The 25,526-nt window shown below is 40.2% G+C and overlaps 1 protein-coding gene across 3 annotated transcripts in view; it reads left to right on the top strand.

Annotated features, from left to right (window-relative positions):
* Positions 1-25,526, top strand: part of TCEA1 (transcription elongation factor A1) — a 48,013-nt gene that overhangs the window by 20,371 nt on the left and 2,116 nt on the right. For all 3 annotated transcript variants that reach the window (XM_005301202.5, XM_065585555.1, XM_008170792.4), the window contains 6 exons: positions 4,799-4,886; positions 10,554-10,702; positions 13,413-13,469; positions 15,007-15,161; positions 18,288-18,434; positions 20,205-20,276. In XM_005301202.5, coding sequence (XP_005301259.1) covers positions 4,799-4,886; positions 10,554-10,702; positions 13,413-13,469; positions 15,007-15,161; positions 18,288-18,434; positions 20,205-20,276 — 668 coding nt within the window. The remainder of the gene's footprint in view (positions 1-4,798; positions 4,887-10,553; positions 10,703-13,412; positions 13,470-15,006; positions 15,162-18,287; positions 18,435-20,204; positions 20,277-25,526) is intronic.

The raw sequence follows: 25,526 nt of genomic DNA, 5'->3' as shown, positions 1-25,526 counted from the left end.
AGTGAGGTTTTTGAAGGAATGGAAAGGTCTTGGACATACTTTAGAAATTGGGGGAAGATCTTGGATAGATAATAAAAATGCTGATTAATCACCAGTTCATGGTCTGATGAATATAGCTTTAAAAATAAACTAATACATTGCAATTCTGACAGTGAAGGAAAGATTTTAACAGTAAATAGGATGAGATTTCAAATTTCAATGCAGTAAGTGATGATAAAATGTATCTGAATTTCAGATTTTGTCCACCAAACTTATCATTCCCCTGGTCCTGTCTGAATGTATACCTTACATTTTGTCCCATATACTTAAGAGGACCCCTAAGATAGATAAATAGTTCAGAGGACATCTATATTGTCATTTCTTGGTGTGACAAAAGACATAAATGGAAGATTAAAAATCCTCATAAATTGAAGAAAAGATTAAAAAATAGTAGCAATAAGGATAAAAAGAGCTCAACTGACTGGAACATTGCTTACTATGGAGAGGCTGCAATTACCAAACATTGCAACTTTTGGCATTTACTTTGTAGCTGTGAGACTAGCTACTTTTGCCTAAATCTGACACTGGATCAAAATCACTTATTTGAGAAGCAGTCAAAGACCCACAAAAAGACTGAATAGTGTAGATTTCAGAGTAACGACATGCCAGGCTTTAAAGTTTGGCAAAGAGCTTCTTGATTAAATTAAAGCAGAAATAATTTCCAAAACACGTGGCTTCCTTTGGATTCAGTGTATTTGTTCTGCTTGTCTTTACCAATCCTTACCTTGACGGTGACTGATTTTTAAACATTAGAATATATTGAGACATATGAAAGTGTTTCTCTTTAGAAGAAGAATTAACCTATTTCTATGTGCACTTTGAATACAGTAGAATCTCAGAGTTACGAACTGACCAGTCAACCACACCCCTCATTTGGAACTGGAAGTACGTAATCAGGCAGCAGCAGAGACCAAAAAAAAAAAAAAGCAAATGCAGTACCAGTACTGTGTTAAATGTAAACTACTAAAAAAAGGGAGAAGTTTAAAAAAAAAAAAAAAAAAAAAAAAAAAAGAGATTTGACAAGGTAAGGAAACTGTTTCTGTGCTTGTTTCATTTAAATTAAGATGGTTAAAAGCAGCATTTTTCTTCTGCATAGTAAAGTTTCAAAGCTGTATTAAGTCAATGTTCAGTTGTAAACTTTTGAAAGAACAACGATAACGTTTTGTTCAGAGTTATGAACAACTTCCATTCCCAAGGTGTTCATAACTATGAGGTTCTACTGTAAGTTCAATAAAAGATCATTCTTACTCCCATTAAAAATGCTGGTTGGCTAGAATTCTGGCATGTAACTGTACTGATATCAAGTGGCACTAACGTTTTGAAGAACTGGAAAACTGGTAGCAAGAGTTTGTGTTGGTGGTAATTAAAACTGAATCTTTTTTCTGAGACAGAGAGATGTGACGACACTGTTTCCAGAACCCCAATTATTATTATTTCAGGAGAAATGTGTATAATTGCACCTGTGTATCCTGTCGGGTCTATTAAAATCACTGCCATACATGAAAACATAGCATTGATCATGCACATAACTGACTCAATCACCAATTTCCTTGGTCACCGTTTAAATCTGTTTCTCATGCATACCAGGGTGAATGTTGGTTCACTGCTATAAACTCCAACACATTATTGGAATTTAAAATGAATTACATTGTAGTGCACTGTAGAGTTGTGCAACTGGGACAAGAGGGTGGAAAAGTTAGGGGCTTTATTTTGTTTTGTCATTGGTTTTGACTTTCACAGAAGAATTCGGAATACTGTATGTCTGGCTGCTGTACAAATCATTTCAATGATGTTGTTTGTAGTGCTTGTAAAACAGGGTATGGATCAAAGATGGCAACAGAGGCGGACAGCTGTTAACTGTTCTGAGCTCTGAAACCTTTTGTGAGTTGTTTATAACTGAATTTTTGAACTTGACATCTTTTTACTTGACAGGTTGTGTATACTTTGTAAATTAAACATTTTGTTGAACTTTTAAGAATGAAGAGAGAACCTAAAATAAATCAGGTGAGGTTTTGAACCTCAGAGAATAATCAAAATTTCTCTTGATGAGAACCACATGAAGTGAGAAAACAAAGACTGGTTACAATATTTTTGAAGCTGAGCTAGTAGACTCTCAGGTGGTGGCTTCCGAGCATCTTCTGAAAGGAGACTTGCTGAGAGCTATAGGACAAGATCACTTTTTACAAAGTGCAGATAATGCTTGGAAGACCTTAGAAGCTACACAGGCCAAGCGGATACAGTTCAGATGAACATGCAAACTGTATTACTGGAGGTCATAAAAAAATCTTTCAGCCATGTGATGAGAGGAGAAAAATCTTTGCAAGTAGCGACACTTACTTGATATAAAGTAATATCAATTAAGTTGGAGCATTTGGGAAATACCATGAAGTATCCTAACCTGCAAATGTCAGGTTAGGATACTTCTGAAAAGCTTCTGAATTCCCATAGAAAGTTTGACCTTTGAAGGGAAGGGCCTGTTGTGACTATTGCTCAAGTGAATAATTATGTAACAAATAGACAAGGTGAGTGAGGTAATATCTTTTCTTGCACCAATTTCTGTGGGTGAGAGACACAACCTTTGGTTAGGTCTGGGAAACTTAATGAGTTCAGAATGTCACAAGCTAATGTTTGAACAGATTGTTAACTACTTATGCTAAACAAACATTTCAAGTGACCATTCAAGTTGAAGTGGCCGGCTAACACCTCTCCACTCATAGGGAGGAAAGGAAGAAGGGGGAAATCGCTGAGGGGTTGGCGTTGTTAGTGGATTAGAGATTGTTGTAATAAGTCGTAAATTCAGTGTCTCTATTCAGTCAATGATTTTTAGCGTCAAGCAGAGTTATGAATTTAAGCTCCCAGGCTCGTCTTTTAAAAGGGTTGTTCAGGTTTCCTTTGAGGAAGAGGGCTGAGAGGTCAGATACAGAGTGTTCATTTTGTGAAAAACATTTACCGACAGGTGATAGGGTGTTTTTGTCGTCTGTCATTTTCCTGTATAAGTTCATTCAAGTACATCTGAAAACTACCCTATGTAAATTAAAACGTCTAATTAGAAAAAGAATCATTCAATAATACGGCCTGGATTTCCAATGAGGAAACATACTTTATATTCCTGGAGACAATGGGTATGTCTACACAGCAAAGAAAAACCTGCAGCTGGCCCATGCCAGCCAATTCAAGCTCACGGGTCTGTGGTGGCGGGGTTGTTTCATTGTTGTGTAGATTTCTGGCCTCAGACTGGAGTCTGAGCTGTGGGACCTTCCCACACTGCAGATGTTTTTTTTGCTGTGTAGACCTACCCATGTAGCTACTGATATCTGCACCACAAAAAAAGGGAGGTAATATGTACGATGAAAACGAGTCCTTTTATTCTTGTGTCAAAACATCTCTCCTGGTTTGTCTTTTTATGAGGAAATCTTATAAACCATACCAGACAGACTTTCCTGACTCTCATACTTAATAATCTGGAATTTCTTGCTCTATTCCTGCTTCTCTGTGAAACTCTTCTCTCATAGTGTTGTTTCTCAAAGTGCCACTACAGTATCTTTCCTCCTTGGATGTAAATTGCTGACAAGTGGAATTACCTGTATATTGTCTGTTTCAAGTTCATTTTGTTAGTGCTTGCTATTAAAATATGGAGGGCATTTTTTAAATTGTCAGCCACCATTCTCACCTCCACCCACCTTCCTTATGTAAAGTGACTGTTAAGAAAGTTTTCCAGTCTGCTGCTGATGTATCAGAGAATTATGTGTGAATCAGCAACCTATGATATTCTAGAACTATAGCATTAGAAGGAACCGTAAGGGTTGTCTAGTCTAGTCCCCGGCCAAGGAGCAGGATTTGTTGTGTCTAAACCATCCAAGACAGATGGCTATCCAACCTCTTCTTGAAAACCTGCAGTGAAGGAGCTTCCACAACTTCCCTAGGCAGTTTGTTCCATATCAGTATAACATGAGATTCATCAAGTGAAATTGTCGGCCAGTTGGTGGAAAAAGATGACAAAGTGCTAATACAACTCTAAAATTCCTGGTGAAAATATTCATGCAGTTGACGATAGAGAATGTAAGAATGGGTGAGGTTGTCTGCATATATAGAATATTTCCTGTATTATACATCAGATAAGTGTTCTTTAGTTTCTATGGTGATTACTTATCTGTTCATACATAAAAAAGGGGAGGGGTCAGTTTTCCTTCTATATGAGAAATGCAAATGTTTTTGTGTCTTAACGGTGTACTTGTTGAACTAGTCATTCTTCTTACGGTTTTATTTTTCTTAATACATAAATATATATTGTGGGTTTTCTTTTATTTTAATCTTCAGGACTTTTAAAATACCACTTCCATTTTAATGCAGCATCTATTGTATTTGGATAATTTTATGTTTTCTTTTCTGTTGTCTTCATTCAGGGTGATGAGTTTTAACTAAGTAATTCATTTTTTTATTTGATAGTTCTTAAACTTTTAATCCCCTAGTTTTTTGTTTGGTCTTGTCTGTGTGGATTTAACTATAGAACTATATGGTGCTTTTTAAATAAGCACTGAATATATGGTAGTTTCATCCTAATCATCAGGGCAGAGTTTTCAAATTTGGATGCCTCAATAAGTGGCTTGATTTTCACAGGTATTGAGCACACTCAAATTCCCATGCGAATTGTGGGTACTCAACCCTTATAGAAATAAACTACATTGCATTTAACTTACACTTAGCTGCCATTTCTGTCCTATAAGAGGCAATGCTTATTTCATGGTTTGTACATTTCCAGATGGACCATCAACTGATAAAGACTCCGAAGACAAGAAAAAGGAACCTGCATCTTCATCACAAAACAGTCCTGAAGCAAGAGAAGAAAGGTATTTGAACCTGTGCGTGTGTGTATGTGTATAATATAAAATGAACTAGCAAAACAGATGAATTATTAATGTGAAGAATCAGTTTCTTCATAGGTGCTTCCCTAAATATTTAATTTTTGTAGAAGTATATCTGGGACTAGGGAGGGCTGCCATGTTCTTGTATCAAACACACAATCAATGTCCAAAAAGTGGTGATGCCTGCACTGTCATCAAGGTTGGACAATCATTATAGATCAAAATAGTCATCCAGGTCTTTTGTGGTGGGGATGAAGGTAAGTTAATCCTGCTGTTAATAATATGAAAAAATGGCAGGTGACTAGCTACAATATGGGTCAGGTAGTCAAAATATCCATCCTGCCTGCTGAAGTCATCTATTTAACATTCTTACTCTACAATACTAGGAGTCTTAACAATAACCAGCCTATTTTACTCAGTATCTTGCATTTTAGGTAGAAACTAGGGCTGACAAGTGATTAATCGCACTGTTCAACAATAATAGAATACCATTTATTTAAATATTTTTGGATGTTTTCTACATTTTCAAATATATTGATTTCAATTACAACACAATACAAAGTGTACAGTGCTCACTTTATATTTATTTTTTATTACAAATATTCGCATTGTAAAAATGATAAAAAGAAATAGTATTTTTCAATTCATGTCCTACAAGTACTGTAGTGCAATCTCTTTATCGTAGAAGTGCACACCCTGTTTGGGTATTGGACTATGCCCTGGACTCCGGGCTTCAAATTTTGTATTCTTTGTATCCTGCCTGTATTCCTTCTTGGTCAGCGATAACCACCTATGCTGCTTATACTATCTCAGGGAAAGCCCACATTGTAGCAAGGTGCAATACCTGCCCTTTCTTCCCCTGCCATACCCGGGAAGGGTGGAAACTTCTCTTTAGGAAGCACCTAATGGAAGACCGCAATGGGACCCAGGCCCAGGAACCTACGCCTCATAGATCAGCCTTACTCAGCAAGGAGTGCGTCTCCTGCCACAAGGTCCAATTCAAGAGTGAGAGAGTCTTCTTTCCTCTCTCTCTCTTCCCCCCTCCTCCCTCCCCCCCCCCCCCAAATCCGTCAGTGAGCCTTGTCAGGAGAGCAAAGAGCATTCTCGTAAACATGAGGTTGTCTTCCTCCAAATCCTCTTTGAAGACATCTGATTCAGCCCTGCCTAAACCAGGCAAGTCTATAAGATTCAACTCAAGAGAACATAGAACATCTTAAGTCTCAGGGGCATGTGACAAGTCTAGGGCTCCATCAGCATCAGATTGTGATCCGGCAGCACTGGGGCCTCTGGTAGTCTCAAACACAACCCTGTGGTGCACCGGCACTGATGAAAACTGATCACTGAGAGCATTGATTACCTTTGGTACTGTCTTTGCCTTAAACTGCTGTGGCATAGACTCTTTACTGCGGCTCTGTTGGTTTGGGAAAGAGTTGAGATCTATGCTCCTCCTGTGGATATCTCTGCTTTCCAGACTCAGTGTCCCACTCCATCAAGTCCTTCCTTGAGAGAATATATAACTCGGCCAGGGGAGCTGGCCTTTGGGAGGAGTGTCTCCCATTCCATCTTTGGGCTTTGACTTCGAGTGGCATGGTTGGTACTGCTGTTGAAACCAGAAATGGCTTTCTTCCCATCGGGAGAGTCTGAGCTGTCCAATGAACTGTTATTCCCTCTTCCACAACACCCCTTCCTGGTCAGAGGACCTTGACCAACTTGGCACCAACTTGCACCTCATCACCTTTCTTGGAGCCTTTGGTACACCATGCCATGGGGACCTTTGCAATCCTCATTCAACCCATCCTTCTGAGGATCCAACTGAGGAGGAGTGCACACCGAATCTGGCAGTTTCACCAGAACCAACAAGATTGCTGTCACCCTGTCTAGATGAGGCAGTGACTCCAGTGTGTCTGTTCCTGGAATTGCTTATAGTTATCGGGGAGGGAGGGAACCCCACAGAATTACAGGGCAGCTGCAGATTTCTTTTGAGGAGGTTCAGGATCCTCAACACAAGCTTCTGGACGTTCTTCAGTCCTCTGGCTCCATCAAAAAGTGTTCCCTGTTAAGAAAACCATCCTGAAGCCAGGTAGAGCATACCCCAGCTACCTGCACCCCTACCTCCAGAGGACAGAAACAGAGAAATCCCACCCCTCAGTCAGAGAGGTGGAATTTCTGTTCTCTCACCCTGCTCCCAACTCTTTAGTGGTCCAGGCCACCACAAAGAGATTTAGGCAATAATATGCCCCGATTTATCCCAACTGATAAGGAGGGCAAGTGTCTCAACTTACTGGAAGGAAGGTCTTTTCTTCTTCTAGACTCCAGTTCAGGATAGCCAAGTATTAGTGGCTAAGTACAACTTTGTGAACTGTTCAAAATTCACAGAATTTCACAGACTCCCACAGGAGGACAGAGCTTGTTTCCAGACTCTCGTGGCAGAACACAAAATGGTTGCCAGGACTGCTCTCCACTCAGCAGTAGATGTCGCTGATGCATCTTCCAGGGCGATGACTACTACCATGGTAATGCACAGGGAGTCATGCCTCCGTGCTTTAGGGTTTCCCAGGGAGGGCCAGAACACCATACAGGACCAAGCTTTCAAGGAGACTATATAATCAGAGGATGGATGAGTCCTTACACACTTTGAAGAACTCCAGGGCAACCCTCCACTCCCTGAGAATATATATGCACCTGCCCCACAGAAAATTTCACTGGTAGTCCTAGAAACCTAGACTGATGATTCAACAGTTCTTCCACCAAAGACCTTATGAGCCACTCCATAAGAGGCAGAGGGTTCAAAAGGCCTGCTTCCCCACACCTTCCTCCGCAGGTTTCTCATCCCAGTCTCAGCCCTCAGCTAAACATTGTTTTTGACAGGAACTTCAGAGCTGCAAACTACTAAGGGTATGTCTACATAGCACCTGGATTCTCGCGGCTGGCCCATGTCAGCCGGCCTGGGCTGTGGGGTTGTTTCATTGTAGTGTAGACTTCAAGCCTAGAAGTCTACACTGCAATGAAACAGCCCTTCAGTCTGAGCTCTGTGAGCCTGAGTCAGCTGGCACAGACCAAATGTGGGTTTTTCATTGCTCTGTAGACATATCTTAAGTCTAATGTCTCCAGACTCCCATGCAGCCTTTGAGGATCATCTAGCACTGTTTTTCAACACCTGGAGTGCAAAAACAATGGACAAATGGGTGCAGAACGTCATCCATTCTAGCTATTCAACAGAGTTTGCATCCCTACTTGCTTCCCCAGCACCCTTTCAGGGGCCACTCTCATGAGAACACTTTCAAATAAGAAGTGAAATCCCTCTTACAGTGAGGTGCGACAACACAGGTTCCTCTTCAGTACCAAGGGAGAAGTTTTTACTTGACATACTTCCTAGTACCTAAAAAGAAGGGCTGTTGGAGATCCATTATTGACATCTGCCATCTGAACTTTTTTATTCTCAAACTCAAGTTTCACATGGCCATGTTGGTATCTATAATTCCATCCCTGAAAAAGGGTATGTGGTTTACAGCTCTCAACATGGACACCTGCTTTCACCTGGGCATCCACCCCGCTCACAGACGCTTTCTCAGATTCCTGGGCTCTGATCATTTTCAATACAGAATATTCACTTTTGACATTGCTCCTACTATCTCCAGTGCCTTTACCAAGGTGTGCTCCATAGTAGCGGTTTATATCAGATGTTGTGGTTTCACAGTCTTCCCCTGTGTCAACAATTGGCTCCTTGTCACCAGGTTACACTAAAAGGACCATGTGTCGACTTTGACAATGCTGCAACTTCTCTCCTCTTTGGGTATCAGTGTAAATGCCGAAAAATCCATCCTCGGCCCTATGCAGGCTTTAGACTTCATTGGGGGCATTGTTAAATTCAATCATGGTAAGGGCTTCCCTGCGAAGGGACAAGTTTCAAGCTATGAACAATATCGTAGACCAGGTCATAAGCAACCCCCAAGTGCCTGTCAAGACCTCTGTCTCTCTCCTAGGTCATGTGGCCTCATGTACTTGTGTCATGTCATTTGCAAGGCTCCACCTTTGTTGCCTATAAGCATGGCTTCAAACAGTATACTCTCCATATTTACAGTCCTTGAGCATCATAGTGACTGTTCCCTCCAAAGTGACATTGTCCCTATTATTGTGGAAGAATCCCTCCCAGGTATGCATGAGCATTCCCTTCCTTGCCTCTGCACTGGACAGGGCGATTGTTACTGACACATCTCTATTGGGTTGAGGAACCCATGTGGACAACCATACAGTACAAGGCACCTGGATATAACAAGAATTCAGGATGCACGTTAATTTTCTAGAGCTGTAAGCAGTTTGAAGGGCTTGCAAAGCCTTTCTCCTGTTCATTCAAAGTCACTATGCCCTCGTAATGTTGGACAACATCACAACTGTCTTTTGCATCAATAGACAGGCAGGGGCGAGATCCTTCCCCTTGTGTGCAGAAGCAGTCAGTTTGTGGAACTGATGGTGTTAGCCATCAGATTACCCTGTTGGCAGTCTACCTCCCACAAAACCAGAATGTACTAACAGATTCAGCAGACTCTTGGCTGTCAGTGTGGAGCAGGGTGTTGTGGGGTGTATGTACCCCACCTTGGCCCGGCAACAAAAGGGGTAATACAGGCATTGCTGGCCACTGCTGATTGGTATCCTCACAGCAGCTGGGAGGATAAAAAGTCTGGGAAGCAGAGGGGTGTGCAGCTACCAGGAGAGTGAACAGGCCGTAGAAAGGAACTTCTGTCAGTGAAGTGCTAAAGAGCCGCCCAGGGACAACGCCCCAAAAAGGGATGAATGGACCAACAGACTGAAGAGCCTGCAGAGGCCCAGGGAAGGTAGGAAGCAGCTCAGGGCACTGTCAGAATTGGCGAACCCTGATCCTGTTTGTCTATCTTGAGGGCCATGAGCTGGAACCCAGTTGAGTGAGTGGGCCAGGATTTCCCTACCAATCACTTGACAGACCTGAAATCCGAGAGGATTTTCCAGATTCTGGAGTACCAGGAATAGACTGACAGCCACGCTGAGCTGAGTGAGCCAGTGACCACACCCTGCTTGGCCAGGAGGGGCACCATTGCATTGACATACCGCCTCACCCAGGGTCTCCCTTGGCCCCCCAAGTTGGGCTGTAGCTGGGCTTGGGACCATGGGGGAGACCCCATACCCTATAGACTGGGCCCACTCCCTGTGCTATGCTGGACTTGGACATGCTGAGAGGCCACCACTTCGGGGCAGGGGAAAACATCCTGGTGGGGGCTAGTTCCCTTACAATGCAAATACTGTGGGGGACTGATCTGCATTTCTGCCCCTACATGTCATTCCTTGTAAACTGCATATGTTTGGGGGCTGGAGGCGTAAGTGGGGGCTGGAGTGGCTACTACAGCACAAGGGAGCCCAGAGGATCACTTGACCTGGGCACCCTCTTCAGAAGCAGTTAGTCAGTAAAATTCTTGTTGTACTCCATATCACATAGAAGCAAGTATTTCAAAGATCCTTTTTACTGAAGTTTAACAATGTCTATAGCTCTAAATAATTGCATAAATGTTATCTTTGCTCTGTTATGGGAATCTTGTTAATGAGATATAAAGATCAAACCAAAGTGAAACACGTTGGAGAAAAGACATTTCATACCACTTTTCTGTTTTTAACCTACTTTAGCAGTTCCAGTAGCAACTCCAGCATCAGGAAAGAGGAGGCTAATGCTTCGTCAGATTCCTTCATCCCTTCTTTTCCTCGGGCTCCAAGTACTTCAGATTCTGTACGAGTGAAATGTAGAGAAATGCTGGCTGCTGCTCTCAAAACAGGAGGTGAGCTTTGTAGAACTTATTTACAGTATTGGATTTTGTTCTGTTTCTTCTTCCCGTGTATCCTAGCACTGATTGTCAGACCAGTCTGAATTCTGTACAACCAGGCCAGCTAGTCAGGTATAGGTTCATCCAGATTAGCATAACCCTGGCAACCTGGAAACATGCTGAGGTGCATTTCCTGCTCCAGCCCATCTGACTACTACTTTCCAACAGCAGAGAATCCTCTTCATGATACTAGCTAGCCATTACCTCCTTGTATCATCAATTTAATCTGTTTCCATGAAAGGTATTGTTTCAGTGGGGTTTTTTTGGAGGGGGGGTGCGGGGGCGGGTGTACCACAGTGTCCCCCAGGGTCCTGTGACCTTTCAAATTCTGGTAGCCAGAAGCTCCGTTTCCATTTCAGTTGCAACTTAATTTTGTTACAGTACATCTGGCACTGGTGTTTTGATAATTTTAAATATGTCAAATTCTTTAAGCATCCAATCCATGACTGCTGTATTCTCTTCTTGTCCAGTTTTAGGCATGTTAGCTTCTATGTCTTTTGAGAGTTATAAAATTTGGAGGTGGACAAGACCTATGAATTGATCTATTCCATCTTGGTTTTAGTGCCAGGAGTTTTCTTACACCTTGGTGTTTTATACTGAAAAATAAGATTTTTCACTAGTTCCTTTGGGAGATTATTCTGTAATCCAGTAGATCTCTCTGTCAAGGCTTTTGTTTTCCTGCGGTTCCTACATTTACCCTTAACTTCACCCTATTGCTCCTTTTTATTTATTATTTTCAAAATACAGAAATAACCTATACATTTTGTGCACATTAATCTGTACATCTCCATGAGATCCTCACAAAAAAGCTTCTCCTATTATTGCTCATATTTACACCCTTCAAATAACTGTACAGTTTCATGCTCCCATCCTTCTAAAGCTATCCTTTAGCCAAATTATATATATTTAACTCTCAGTTTTAAACTAAATTCAAAACTTATTCTAGAAATGTACATAGTCCCTTATCAGTGGGAATCAAATCTGTTCATCAGTAACCTTCTCTTTGGTTCAAACTGGCTTGTGTAGTGAAAAGGACAATAAACTTTTTTTTTATTTTATTTTATTATTTTTTTATTTAGGGATTTTTGAGCATGACAGTTTTTGTATGACGTTTGTTACTAAAGCACTACAAAGTGTAAGTGAGTGAAAATAGCAAATGGGATAATATTGAGAATATGTACAAAAAGATCAGTGTGCTAAAAGCAACATACATATAGGTAGCCTGGATCCTTCCTGCTACTTTCTCTCTCCCTTCAGAAAATGGAGCCTGGGTCCCCTTTTCTTTGAGCCCTAGAGCGATGTTATATGTAGGCCAAAGTCCTGCCCTCAGGTTAACACTATCTCTCCCATAGTAGGGCTCACTTTTCTAAATACCAAGTCATCCACTTTTTATACAGACTTACTTGCAGAGAGCAGCCAGAAGCAGTTAGACAAGGAGTAATGTTTTTCAGAAGTGTCTAAGTCCAGCTGGCAGTTAATGAAAGTTAAGATGCCTAACTGATTTAAATGCTTAGGTAAATGTAATTTAGTCTCCTAAATCACTTAGGTAACTTTGCAAATTTTATGCAATGTCAATTTAAATCACATTTGTCTTTGGAAACTTACCTAAAATTATTGCTACACTAATAGACTAATGAGTTATTTCTTCTCTTCAGTTTTCTTATGTTGAGCATTTTGACAGCATTTTGAGTGTAGGCATTTTCATTGGTTTTTCCCCATCAGTAATCAGTCATGTTCTGCTGTTTTTGTTGGCCTTTCACACAGCAAAAGGGGAGAATATTTTTTTTTTTAAAGTAGGAATATATGATTGTAAAACACAAAAATTGACATGGGCATTTGATAGATGTGGTACCTGAAACTATTTTTTTTTAACTTATTTTATGAAATTGACTTAATTTCTAGTTGATGGTGTTCTTTGATCTTTTTAAAATGCAAATGAAAGTGCGGAGAAGGAAGGTGGAAAATTTTGATAGTGTGCTTGCACTGTCTAGTCTGTCCTCTGTCAAATTGGGAAGTAAATGTTTTTTACTTTTTCTCTCAAATCTCTACTCAGATTTCTAAGATTGGGCATTTCAGGCTAAACTTTTCATGCTGTCTTTAGAGTTTAAGTATTTTACCTGTTTTATTTACCACTTTAAATTTCCTGTTTTATTGCACTTCAGTTTGTCTGCTTTCCTTATATTTTTAATGTCCATTAAGCAAATTTCTACAACTTAATTACTGATTCTGTTGTCGTTAACACTAATTGAATGTACCAATGCTATATTGAGAGTGAATTTTATCACAGATGTTGAAGTGATAGTTCAGTCTTTTCTTTCAGAGCAGAGATTGGCAGTTGTCAAACTGAGTAGAATCTTCAAGACTTAACTGATAACACAAAAGCTCTTCGTACAGTACCTACATCTACAGTTTAGCTCCTGATTAAATAAGATTTTAGGCCATTGCTTTTCTATCAATCTTGTCTTCTTTACCTTTTGTGTACTGTGCAAAATAATGAGCTAACAAGGTTTTGCTACCATAAAAGTATATAGTGCACTATTTTCTGAAAATGCATACTATGGTTGTGGCATAACTTACGCTTTCCAGGATTCCCAATGGGTACTTGAGCTGCTAAGGAAATCTGATGTTCACTTAATGTTAATAATCAAACTTTTCTTTTGTTCAGATGACTACATTGCTATTGGTGCTGATGAGGAGGAGCTGGGATCTCAGATTGAAGAAGATATCCTTTGTGGTATATCTAAGTGCTCTAGAATTAGTATTTGCTGATGGATTTATATTGTTGTTTAAATAAAAAAAAATAGTTTGGTCCATATAATGAACATTGATTTTTATTCAGTAGGAAAATACTCATTTTGTTCAATACAGCAGTGTGAAAGTTTTTAGTGTGAGAAGCGATTCTCACAATTTATGAACATTAAATTACACACAGAACTCTTTTTAATACAAGCACTGGCAACCGTTGCTAAGAAAGGTATTGATCAACAGCGTAAAGAGTAGGTTTAGTAGAGTTTTCTTGTCAGATGCTACCGGTGTGGTGCTTCTGCTTTCTCCTGTTGATATCACTCGGCTGCATGCGTGTGTTCCCTCTGTGTGCTGCCCCAGCTCTGCGCAGATAGCTGACACAGCAAACCCGACGAGAACCCCCAATAACCACAGAGTCTAGTAAGATGAAAAGTCACTTCGACTAGGTTTATTGCGATCTCAGACACAATGACAGTTCCCCGTAGATTACTTAGTCTACCGGGCATACTACGAGAAAGTGCCTCTTGGCAAGGACCCGGCTCAGTGGCGGGACTTTCCACTGCCCCCATGGCCGGACAAAGACACCACCCCAGGGATACATTTTTATACACGGGTACAAACAAGTTACACATCACTCCTGACGTATTAAGGTGCAACCCCTTCACGTAGTAAGGTACAACCCCTCTACGTAGTAAGGTGCCGCCTCTCACCTTGTACATGTTGGTTCAATCAAAACAACTCTATTCATCATTTTACCCTTTTGCCCCTGTCATTGGGATGGGTCGGCCTGTTCCATGTTATCTGTGGAATGTTCCCGTATGGTATGTCTTGGTACCATGTTTATACTTTAACTTTGCTAGGTGAATATATATTTATGCAACATCAGCCCTTTCCTTGCCAGCTTCTGTGAGCAGGGCCTGCCTCTGGCTCACAGCTTAACTTTGCTTTATGTTAGCAAAGTCTTGACCATTACTTTAGTTCAGGCCTCAGGCCTCATACTGGGCCTCTGATACCAAGGTTTATATCTCAAGGCCTCCTCTTACTACAAATTTTATTTCTATTTTTTGTAATTTCAGTAGATAGTATAGATGTTTGCTTGTAAGTATTTTTATCTATTTAAATTTTCACAGTTGTGGGAAATTGGGGAAGGTAAGATAATTATTTAATGACCATAGACATTGAGATTCAAACTTTAGTTTTATAACGATTAAAACACAAATTGTCAACATCACATGTTAAAATACACAAAGTAAATATCTTTAAATAAAACTAATACATTCTCAAGCGGTATTTTTTATCACCGTGCTGATCTGTACGTTTCTGTTATTATTGATGGAAATATTTTTCGTCTGTCTGTGTGTATGTGGTAAAATCGATGTTTACTGACATTTACTGATAAAAATCTAATCCTGCCAGGCCTGTGTAAACGTGGGCAAACATTTGCAAAGCAATGAAGTACTTTATTGTGTTCGGCATATTACTTGTTGATGATGTGTTCCTTAAGTCCTAAGCACCTATATATCAAGAATTGAAAAACACTGACATGAAATACAAAAATAGGGTACGAAGTAGAATAGCAAATCTCAAGGACACAAAGAACCCTAATCTAAGAAAAAATGTATTATGTGGGAACATACCTCCAGACAGGTTTGCCAAAATGACAGCAGAGGTAAGTAAATATTACGTCTTGTAACTTTTATTACTCTGTTTGACTTAACTATAGAAACCATCAACATTCTTATACTTTGTATCTTCACACTCTCATAAGCATAGACACTTAAGACAAACCACAATTATCAGCAGTATGGCGGCTTGCAGATTCAGAGATAGTGCAGTAATTCTAAAAGTTGTGATGCCTGAATAAGGCAAGAGGCAGATAGAATGTTCCTGAGGGTGCTTCAGGGAGAAAGCTTAGAAATAGAATGTGCTGCATTTAAAAAAAAAATGCAGCCTGTACCAGCAACAACCTTCAAATTAGGGGAGGTGAACTGGGGTTCTGCCAGTGACCCCAGGCTAACAAGTTGTGGCCCTTTTGGGTGCACTGTATCATCAGTATTAAACAGTACTGCCTTTGTATTTGGCAAGTGCTAGCTTAGCATTTTGACTACTTCTAAGCTAGGTATATCATCCCGATTTTTATAGGTCAGTCTCCTTTCTTTGTGGCAGTGAGACCCTTTGGAGGTATTTTTAGTACTATTTACAATTTCTGTTAATTTTAAAATTTGTGGTTAGTTTATCATACTGCAAACACTTCGTAGTACCCAAGTATATTTATTTTTTAACAAAAAGACAAAATAAGAGGGTAAGAATAAGCTAGCTAAATGGACTAATTAAGATAATAAAATGAGATCCTGCTATTAAAGAAAAGCAAACTAAATTTAAACTATAAAAATGGATATTTAAAACGAGGATTAAGCACTGATGACTGTTTTTAAATGTTTTTAAAAATGCCTTTGAAAGAAACTTGACTAGGTATGCTCTGTGTTTTACTACAAAGAAGGAATGCAGGATGTACAGATCACTAAAATGTCACTGGCACAATATTTAGGGAAAACTTTTAAAATTGACTAAATTCATACTTGTATTTGACAAAATACTAAAAATCTTATTAGAAAAAGGAATTGGGATGGCTTACCATCTGAAGACAAAGTTAAAACTTGGTAAAAGTGGAATTTACTGCAGAATTGTTAATAGGAAGGACAGAACCTCTCTAGCTAACTTCCCAAGTTAACTTTTGATACTGAAAGGCTTAAAAAGGGAAACGTGCATTGGAAATTTGACTGAAAACAAACAGAAAACAAAGTGTACCCCTGTCCAGTCTAATAACTGCTAAGTGCAGTAGCTTAAACAATCCTACTTAACAACCCTATTTTGTGTCTTTTTTAATAAGGTTCAGGGAAATGACCATAGAAGTTGATGCAACAATTTATGCTGACTTAAAATGTTTGAGTTACATAGCACAGGGTTTTATGAAAAATGTTGGTGATCCAAAATAGATTTAGGAAGTGAATATGAAAATAATTGGAGAGGAGAATATGGGGCTTGTGCCTGAGGAAGATTAAACGAAATTTCCTAGGGTCAGTGCCTTTGTGTAGTTTCTACAGAGGCAGCAACAATGAACTTGATTACACAAAATTAGAGGTAACGATAAAAACAAAAACAGAATTAATAAGAGCTTAGACCTGCTTTGTAATTGTGTCGGCATTTTTAAATTCTTGTTATGCTCAAACAGGCAAAGAAAAAAAAGATTGGAACTAGATCAGAAGCTAAGCTATTTATACAGGTCATAAGTAATGGTGAGCTTTGTTCTTCAAGAGAAAAATGGTCTGGGCATATAGACAAGTATACTTGGGGTGGCAGACCAGTACATGTGTATAAAGAGAATCAGATGGCATTTTGATTCTATGGGGTTCTATTTCGTTCTGATAATTGTATTTATATAAAAGTAACGCTTCAGGGTCAATCATTATTTGGATTTTAAATTCATTTCAGACTATACAGATATTTAGCCACTCAAAATCTTTTAAGAGAGCTGATGTAGAGGAGATAGGTATTTAATCTGGAGCAGTGTTAAGTGAACTGCTAAATCCCATGCAGATACTGGGACAGTGGAAAAATTAGGAATGCTCATTCCTGCATACAAAACATTAAGAAAGTATGGAGCACCCAACTGATCCAGTAAACTGAAGTGAAAACAATTAACTGGTATCCAGAGTAGAATATTTTTAAAGAAACAGCATAAATTACGTGCTTAAAATCTTTAACATCTCATCTTTTAAAGCTTGAGCTAACAAGTGTGAAGTTTTGGACTTATTTTACGAAATGCTTTATATAAAGGGCAGTTTGTATAAAACAGGAACATACATAATTAAAACTGATTTTGAAGCCCTATTGTGCAATATCTGGCGAGACTTTCCTTAGAGAGAGCTGCCTCGCTTAGGCCCTGTTACAGTTTAAAAACCCTGTCTGGTGTCTAGAACCCTGAAAAAGCCTTAAAAAAAATTAACAGAAGTTAGAAATGAAAGCCAATGAACAAGCATCAGATAATTTTTGATCATTACAATACTAAGCTAAATTTGAATCATGAACTGGAGGCAGAAGGTTTCAGTTCTCATTATCAAACAATGCTATGTTATAAGAGTAAATTAGAATTATGCAGATATTCATTTCTTGTTAAGAGAGGACAGCTGTGCAAAACTGTTTGCACTGTGAGTGTTTCATGGTGGAAATAAACTTTTGGTTATGCAAAAACAAAAATAGTGAGTTTAAATTTTTCACAGCCAGAAAATTGCACAAGGTTACATTCCTGGGGACCTTTCTCCACTGCTTTTTCTTCTTTACCCCTACACTAACTACTGTCTTCACTTAGCCTTTCTGATAGTCACTGGTCAGACATGTTTTGCATGCAAACATTTTTGCAAGTTTGGTAGTTATGTAACTTCTGACGTTTCACCAACAGTATAAAGGAATGAAGAAATATTTTAACTTTAGGTAGCATCTTTGGCAAACTTAGTGGAATTTGTGCTAACTAAAATTGAAGCTTATTCAGTGTGAGTTTAGCAAAGATAAAAGATCCAAGATTCATAGAATGATTTTGCTGCTTGATAGGATAGGTATTCCTGGATTTAAAAACAAAACCCTATCTTCAATACGATTATATACGTTTTCAAAATGAAATTTGCTAGGTTGATATATACAGTGGTCATACTAGCAATAGTGTATCAAAACTGTAAGAGGAGACATTCCAACGGCAAATTGAGAATGTTATGGTAGACAGTCTCTTTGTCCATAACAGGAGATGGCAAGTGATGAGCTGAAAGAGATGCGCAAAAATCTGACCAAAGAAGCTATCAGAGAGCATCAGATGGCTAAGACAGGAGGCACCCAGACTGACCTGTTTACATGTGGCAAATGTAAAAAGAAGAATTGCACTTACACACAGGTACATAATCATTCTTGTTGTTCCCTTTTGTCTTGTCAAGACTGAATCTCAATTTTAAGGAAATTTTCTTTTTTTTTTTTTTTTTTTAAAGAATTTTTGTTTCAGCATTTTGTAACTTGATAATTGAAGAAAGTTGTCATTTATAATATAGCAGTATTTGAGTTGCTTTTAAACATTTCTTGGTTCATTAGCCTAAAGCAAATTAATATTCTGCTCTTAGAGATATAGCGGTTAAACATTGGCGCAAAAAAAAGCCTCTTTTTACAACCAATTATGAACAGTGAATTTGTATTTCCAAATATTCTTATTTCTGTTGATATTTCATAGATTTGTATATGCTTCTATGGAGAAAATAATCATCTTATTACTTTGATACTCTTTCCTCTATCCTTCAACTTGATGTAACCAGAAGTACTCTTCCTAGAAATCAGCAGTTAAGCCCAACGTTAATTAAACTCTTTCCAAGGATGTATTAGAAATTCCTTAACATTGACAAGTATTTTTTTCCCCATTTCAGCAATTCTTTGCTAGACTTTCTTTTCTAGCTATTTTTAAAATTGTGATGTGTGGGAGATTAACTGATATAACTAGTGTTTCAGTGTGTTTTGAAATATCTGTGTATTTGGGTGGCGATGGCAAATGTAATATGAACGTTAATCTGAATATTAACATGAACGTTAACATTAATTATGATTTTATTAAAATAGGGCCTGATTTACAAGCCTTCTGTTCATGCAACTCCCACTAATTTAATTAGGAGTTGTGTGCAAAAAGCTTGCAAATCAAGTCCATGTTGATTTCAGTAATGCTGCAGTGCATACCTTTGAGCTTAATAAGCAAAGTTTATGCTTCTAGTATCTAAAATGTTTTGATGTAAACACTTGCAGTCAAAATGTCTGAATCTTTATGCTTTTAGGCCACCTCATCATAAGTATATTTATATAAATCTGTGCAGAATGTGCAATTGCTACTTCCATAAAAACAAAACTCAAAAATATTTGCACAGTTCTACATTGATCTTCATTATTGAAATAGATACTTTTAGTACTTAAATCAGCCAAACAAAGGGGTTTCCCTATGGGTGTGTTGGCACAGATGTTTTATTACCTTTTTTCTGTAAATGCAAAATGAAATAGTCATGATTATTTTGTAAAAAATCTGGTAATTCCAATTTGTTAGCTGTTTGTCTAGTTTGTACTCTCGCGTGTTCACAATTGACTTGGTGCTTAGATTTTAACTCATCTAGGTTCATTTCACATGTGAGGGTGTAACTATTTTGTGGGCTGGAGTAGGTTGTGGGGGCTGAGAATCTGCATTCTTAAGAAGCAACAGAGGGTCCTGTGGCACCTTTAAGACTAACAGAAGTATTGGGAGCATAAGGTTTCGTGGGTAAGAACCTCACTTCTTCAGATGCAAGTGAGGTGAGGTTCTTACCCACGAAAGCTTATGCTCCCAATACTTCTGTTAGTCTTAAAGGTGCCACAGGACCCTCTGTTGCTTTTTACAGATTCAGACTAACACGGCTACCCATCTGATACTTGCATTCTTAAGCTTTATAAAGACACTTAAAATGGAATGTTGAAGCACTCTTATACAATGGATTTCAAATATGGTAACTTCTTAAATCACATATTTGGATAGATCTTGTGGTAATTTTATTTAGGATATACGGATTTTAATTTAGCATTGAGTAACTTTACATTGAACAGAAGTGAAATAATTGAACAGGATCATGGTGATAACACTTTTCTTTCCTTCCCTTTACTGTAGGTTCAAACCCGCAGTGCTGATGAACCTATGACAACATTTGTTGTCTGTAACGAATGTGGAAACCGATGGAAGGTAAAGCTTTTGTTCTCTTCTGTATATTGTGTAGCAGATGATCAAATTTCAAGTTTACTTTTTTGATTACAGAAAACCTATTTGAGTTGTTAATCTTTTATTTTTCTTCTCAAACCAGTTTGATAAATTGTAAATATTGCCAAATACTTTAAAGTGAGAAATAGATTTGGAGGAGAAACTTTTATAGTTTGCAATTTTCAAGCCATCCAGTTATCTATGTCCATTAAATCAGTTTTCATATTTCCCTGTAGTCTTGTTTTGTCTTTCAGGTTTTGTTGAGGCTTACTGTAGTGTAAAATGAAGTGTACAGGATTTGTAAGCACTTAGAACAGGTAGAATTTTAATCCAGAAGGATGTGGAGGAAAGCAAGATGAAACTATTTGATCTAGACAGTCATTTGTGTAACTCAGGATAGATTCTCAAATAGGATTCAGTAATATCACTTCTAAACCAGAAGTTCAGCTAGAGTCCAAAATGTTGCTGTACTGTGCAATGAATACTGTTATTCATTTATTTTAATTTTTTTATGTTTATATTTAATATAAAAAATCACAGTGGACCAAGCTCTGCAATTTACTATAATGTCCTGGATCAGTGCCAAAAAAGCACTGCTGGTCTTAGGAGCCGGTGACTGTTCGGGTCAAACACGTTATGAACAAATAGGATTAGAAATAAATACACTGGAAAGCAAAGGTCCCAAGCTTTCCAACAGTGTGTAGCATTCATTTTTCAAGTATATGTCAGTGTGGATCCCGCTCTAGGTGTGCATGAACCTCTGCACATTAGACTGGATTTTTCTGAATATCCATGTCCCTCAGGGTTGCACATACACTCTGTGGCTCCTCATGGTCCTGTATGAGGGCATAAAAGGTGAGGTGGCTGCGTCCCTCCTTCAATTACTTATTGCCACCTGTGGCAACAAGATGGAACCTAGCTGGTGTTCAACCTGCTAGACTTCTCAAAACACTCCTTCAGATCTTCTGAGATTCTTCAAAACCATCTTCATTTTCTTATGCTAGTCTGTTTTTAGTGCTTGTCAAATAGAAAGCTGCTTGCAACCCCTTTCCCCCCACCTGCACGTGTGAACGCACACTCCCTGACCCCCACTGAACAATAACTTGGTATAGTGGACTCAGACCCTACAATCTTCAAGTCTGGTCCATTCTGTGACGGTCTAATTCCTCTGAAAGTTTGACCAAGCAGATGTGTGCTCTACTTGGGAGAGTCTTGCTGTCTACGCAGGTGCTCAGTCTGCCTCTCCTCTGAAAGAGCCTACAAATCAAGGGGTGCAAGGCTGAAGCTTCATATTCCAGATCAATCTGTGAAAGTGCCATTAGACACAGAAGAGCTGAATTTGAAGATCCCTTTAATGGTCAAGCCTACATCCAACTGACAGGCAGGTGATGCTGAAGACCTCAGCAGAGAAAGTGGTGCCAAAGCCAGACCTGGCATCGGCATCAACATCAGCACTAGTACCATGTCTAGCACTGAAGCCTATCAGCAGGCCCAACATCATAGTTGACACCTCAGAGGTTGAAACGGTGCTGAAAGAGGCCACTCTGAATGGTGGGGAATGAGCTCTGTGCTCTCTCATAAAGAGGGGTACAGGAAGATGTCAGAAGGCAAGTCATACCTTGCATCAAAGATGTGCAGAAAGGAGCTGACTGTGGTGCAGTATGGCTCTGGTACCGGACATACCCCCCCCCCCTTATATTAATTCTAGCATCGATAATACAGGCTTAGAGCACACACAAGCCTTGAGAGAGACATTTGCACTGACATAGTCCTCAGAGCAGATAACTCTGAATCAGTGCTGCCTGTGGAAGTGTACTCCTCACGATCCCCAGGTGTTGCCTTTTCTCTGACATCCAGCAGAGATGATTTGTTGCTGAGGTCTATGAGCAGTAACATCATTTAGAAACCAGAGGCTCTCTACAGACCCCAATCATAGGCATGCTGGGATTGGCACTAGCACAACCAGCAACCAGCCAGCCCTCTGTGCACATACAAAATATTACTGTGGCCCTATTGGGGCTTTTGGGGCCCACCTTCTCAGGCCTGTAAGAGTCAGTTACTGTCTTTGCAGAAGAAGGAGGAGGTGCCTTTCTCCTGCAGCTTCACTAGCAAGACCCCGGTCACATGCAGAGACATGACAGCGGGAGGCCAAATGACCCTTTTTGCTATCTAACAGCGCCTTATTGTTGTCCCGGGAAAGACAGTAGCTTTGGTGCTGATACAGGCACTGGACAACTTCAAGAGCTGGGTGCAGGTCATGGACACTTTGGAGATTGAGATGCTTGATCATCCCCACTCTGCCTAGAAGTGGTTGAGTCCTGGGAATGGTGCCATCACCACCAAGTGACTCCTACTACCAAGAAAATGCCTACTAGAGGTCAGGAACAACCTGGTAGACTTCTAAGCAAGAACATGGTAACCAGTCACAAGTGGTCAATGGAAATCCATCCTAGACCCAATATTTCACAAGTGTGTTATTCTCATCTGTTTGCCATGGCAGACAGTGTCAAATGAGGACGTCTGTTCTAAGGGAGGTACAGGCCCCAGTTCCCTTCTGGACACCTTTCTGGTTGGTGGTTCTCAAGTACTTCTGCGTGTCTTTGCACCAATCCCCAGGATCATATCCAAGATTCGACAAGACAAAACTACATTCACTGATTTCCCCTACTGGCCAAGGCAGTTTTGGCAATCTGATCTGTAGATGTCCAGTCAGCCACCCCACCCTCCCCATTTTCCTTCCCCCCCACGCACACATGCACATCTTCCCATGGGTTTGGACATAGTATCACAGAACCAGGGTCAAACTTAGACCCACAGTCACTGCATCAGATGGTCTGGATGTAGGCTGTTTGAACAAGGACTGACAGACTGCTTCCTGCAGGCCCAGGAGATCCTTTTACGGGGTCAGAAACTCTCCAATAGGAAGACTTACTCTTTGATGTGGAAAAGATTTTTCTTATGGGCAGTTGAGGCCTTAAGACCAAGGATTCTAGTCTTAGTGCTCCTCCTGAAGAAAGCATGACTAGCTAGTAGCTCCTTCAAAGTCCATCTTGTAGCAATATCAGTATGCCGCACTCAGATATAGGCACGCTTGGTCTTTTCACATCCTTTGGAATTGAGATCTCTCCAGAACCTTCTCCATACTTGCCATCCAGTTAAAGACCCTGCTGTCATGTGGAAGCTTAATGAGGTTCTCTTATAGCTGGAGCTCTATCAAATTCACAGCTATGAAAAACACATCATGGACTATGAAATCTGGTCTCCCCCCCCATGAAATCTGGTGTTTTGTTTGCTTTTACCCTATACTATACAGATTTCATAGGGGAGACCAGCGTTTCTTAAATTGGGGGCCCTGACCGAAAAGGGAGTTTCAGGGTGGTCACAAAGTTATTTGGGGGGGCGGGGGGGAGGGTCAACCGTATTGCCACCCTTACTTCTGTGCTGCCTTCAGAGCTGAGCAGCCAAAGAGCGGCGGCTATTGGCCGGGCGCCCAGTTCTGAAGGCACTGCCCTGCCAGCAGCAGCGCAGATGTAAAGGTGGCAATACTGTACCATTCTGGGTGGCCAAATAGTGGCAGCTGCTGCCTGAGGGCAAGCAACAGCACAGAATTAAGGGTGACAATACCATACTATGCCATATTTATTTCTGCGCTGCTGCTGGCAGCAGTTCTGCCTTCAGAGCTGGGCTCCTGGCCAGCAGCCACCACTGGCCTGCTTCAGAAATATACTGATCTCTGAGATCTGTAAGACAGCCTTGTGGGGCAAGCCTGCTGACCTTTTTTGAAACAGATGCCAAGTTCAGAAGAGCAGTACGCCAATACCTGTTTGACTGATACAGCCGAGATTCTTCACTTCCAGAATCTGGAGAAAATACTGCTCCCAGTCACCTACAGTGGGATCCACATTGACACATACTCAAAGAAGAAAGCAAGTTTACTGTCCCTACAGTAACTGTAGTTCTTTGAGAAATTGTAGCCAGTGTGGATCCCACATCCCACCCTTTATCACCAATTTTTCAGAGTCCTCAGCTACACAAACTTTGAATTGTGAGGGGAATGAAGGAGGGTCACCGCCTCCCTGTTCTGTATGCCCTCCTATGGGAGCCCAAGGAAGCCAAGGGTGCATACGTGACCCTGATGGACACTGCTATTCCAAAAAATTCTAGTCTTACGTACATGAGACACGTGCACACTTAGAGTGGGATCACACTGACTACAAAATTGCAAAACTGAAGTTGATCTGTAGGAGTTGAAAGTGTGGGGGAGCACAACTCCTCTTCCTATGCTTAGTATCCTCTAAATGGCTTGTGGGAGCCCCATACCCATACGCTTTCCCCTCCTCCTTTTCTGGCCATGTGAGGGCTTGCAGCAGGTAGTGCAAGAAAAAAGATGCTCCAGAGTTTAGGGCATTATCTTGGGACTCTGGAGACCAAGGTTCAATACTTCCCTCTGCCACAGACTTCCTCTGTGATCTTTGGCAAGTCACTTAGCTTGTCTGTGCCTCAGTTCCCCTTCTGCAAAATGGGGATAACACCACTTCCCTACCTTGCAAGGGGTGCTGTGAAGATAAATTCATTAAAGATTGTGAGACAGTCAGATACTACAGTAATGGGGGCCATAAAAGTACCTTACCTAAGCTGATGGATATGAAATGGGAACAGAGGAGGAGCTGGTGCCCACCAGTGGGGAGTTTTGCAAAGCTCCCAAACTTCCTAGCAGTAGGTGTAGCCGCTGAAGGAGGAAGAGGAGAGACATAGCCAGGAGCTCCCTTTAATTGCACTCCTGTGAAGAGACCTGATCACCTTTTAGATTTTTCTCCATTTCAGTGGGGAGGGCAAGAAGACCTGTTGCTGCCAGATCACGGGTGGGTAGTGGGGGAAGGGTTGGTGAGAGAGCTCTGGAATTGACTTACACAAATTCTTGTATTTTGGAAGATTATTTCAAAAATTTCTGATGAGCTACAATGGCCCAGTGTAGTGAAGACAATACTATAATTAGGAGAAAAAAAGATCTTTCTTTACACAATTGGGCCATTGTACAGTGAATTGTGAATATCAGACTTCTGTTTTTCCCCTAATTCTTATATTTTCTTCACCCTATTAGGCTGTTGTAGTACCCCAGAAGCGTATATTGTTTCCATGCTAAAAATGTCAGCAGAAGAAAATTGGGAAAATGCCAGGGAAAAGCTTCCTTTGTTTTGTGCACCTTTCTGAAGTTTTATAAAGTTAACCTATATT

This window comes from Chrysemys picta, chromosome 2, assembly GCF_011386835.1.
Source record: "Chrysemys picta bellii isolate R12L10 chromosome 2, ASM1138683v2, whole genome shotgun sequence".
NCBI classification, from domain to species: Eukaryota; Metazoa; Chordata; order Testudines; family Emydidae; genus Chrysemys; species Chrysemys picta.
Note: the sequence above shows the minus strand (reverse complement) of the source record. Positions and strands in the feature narration are given on the sequence as shown.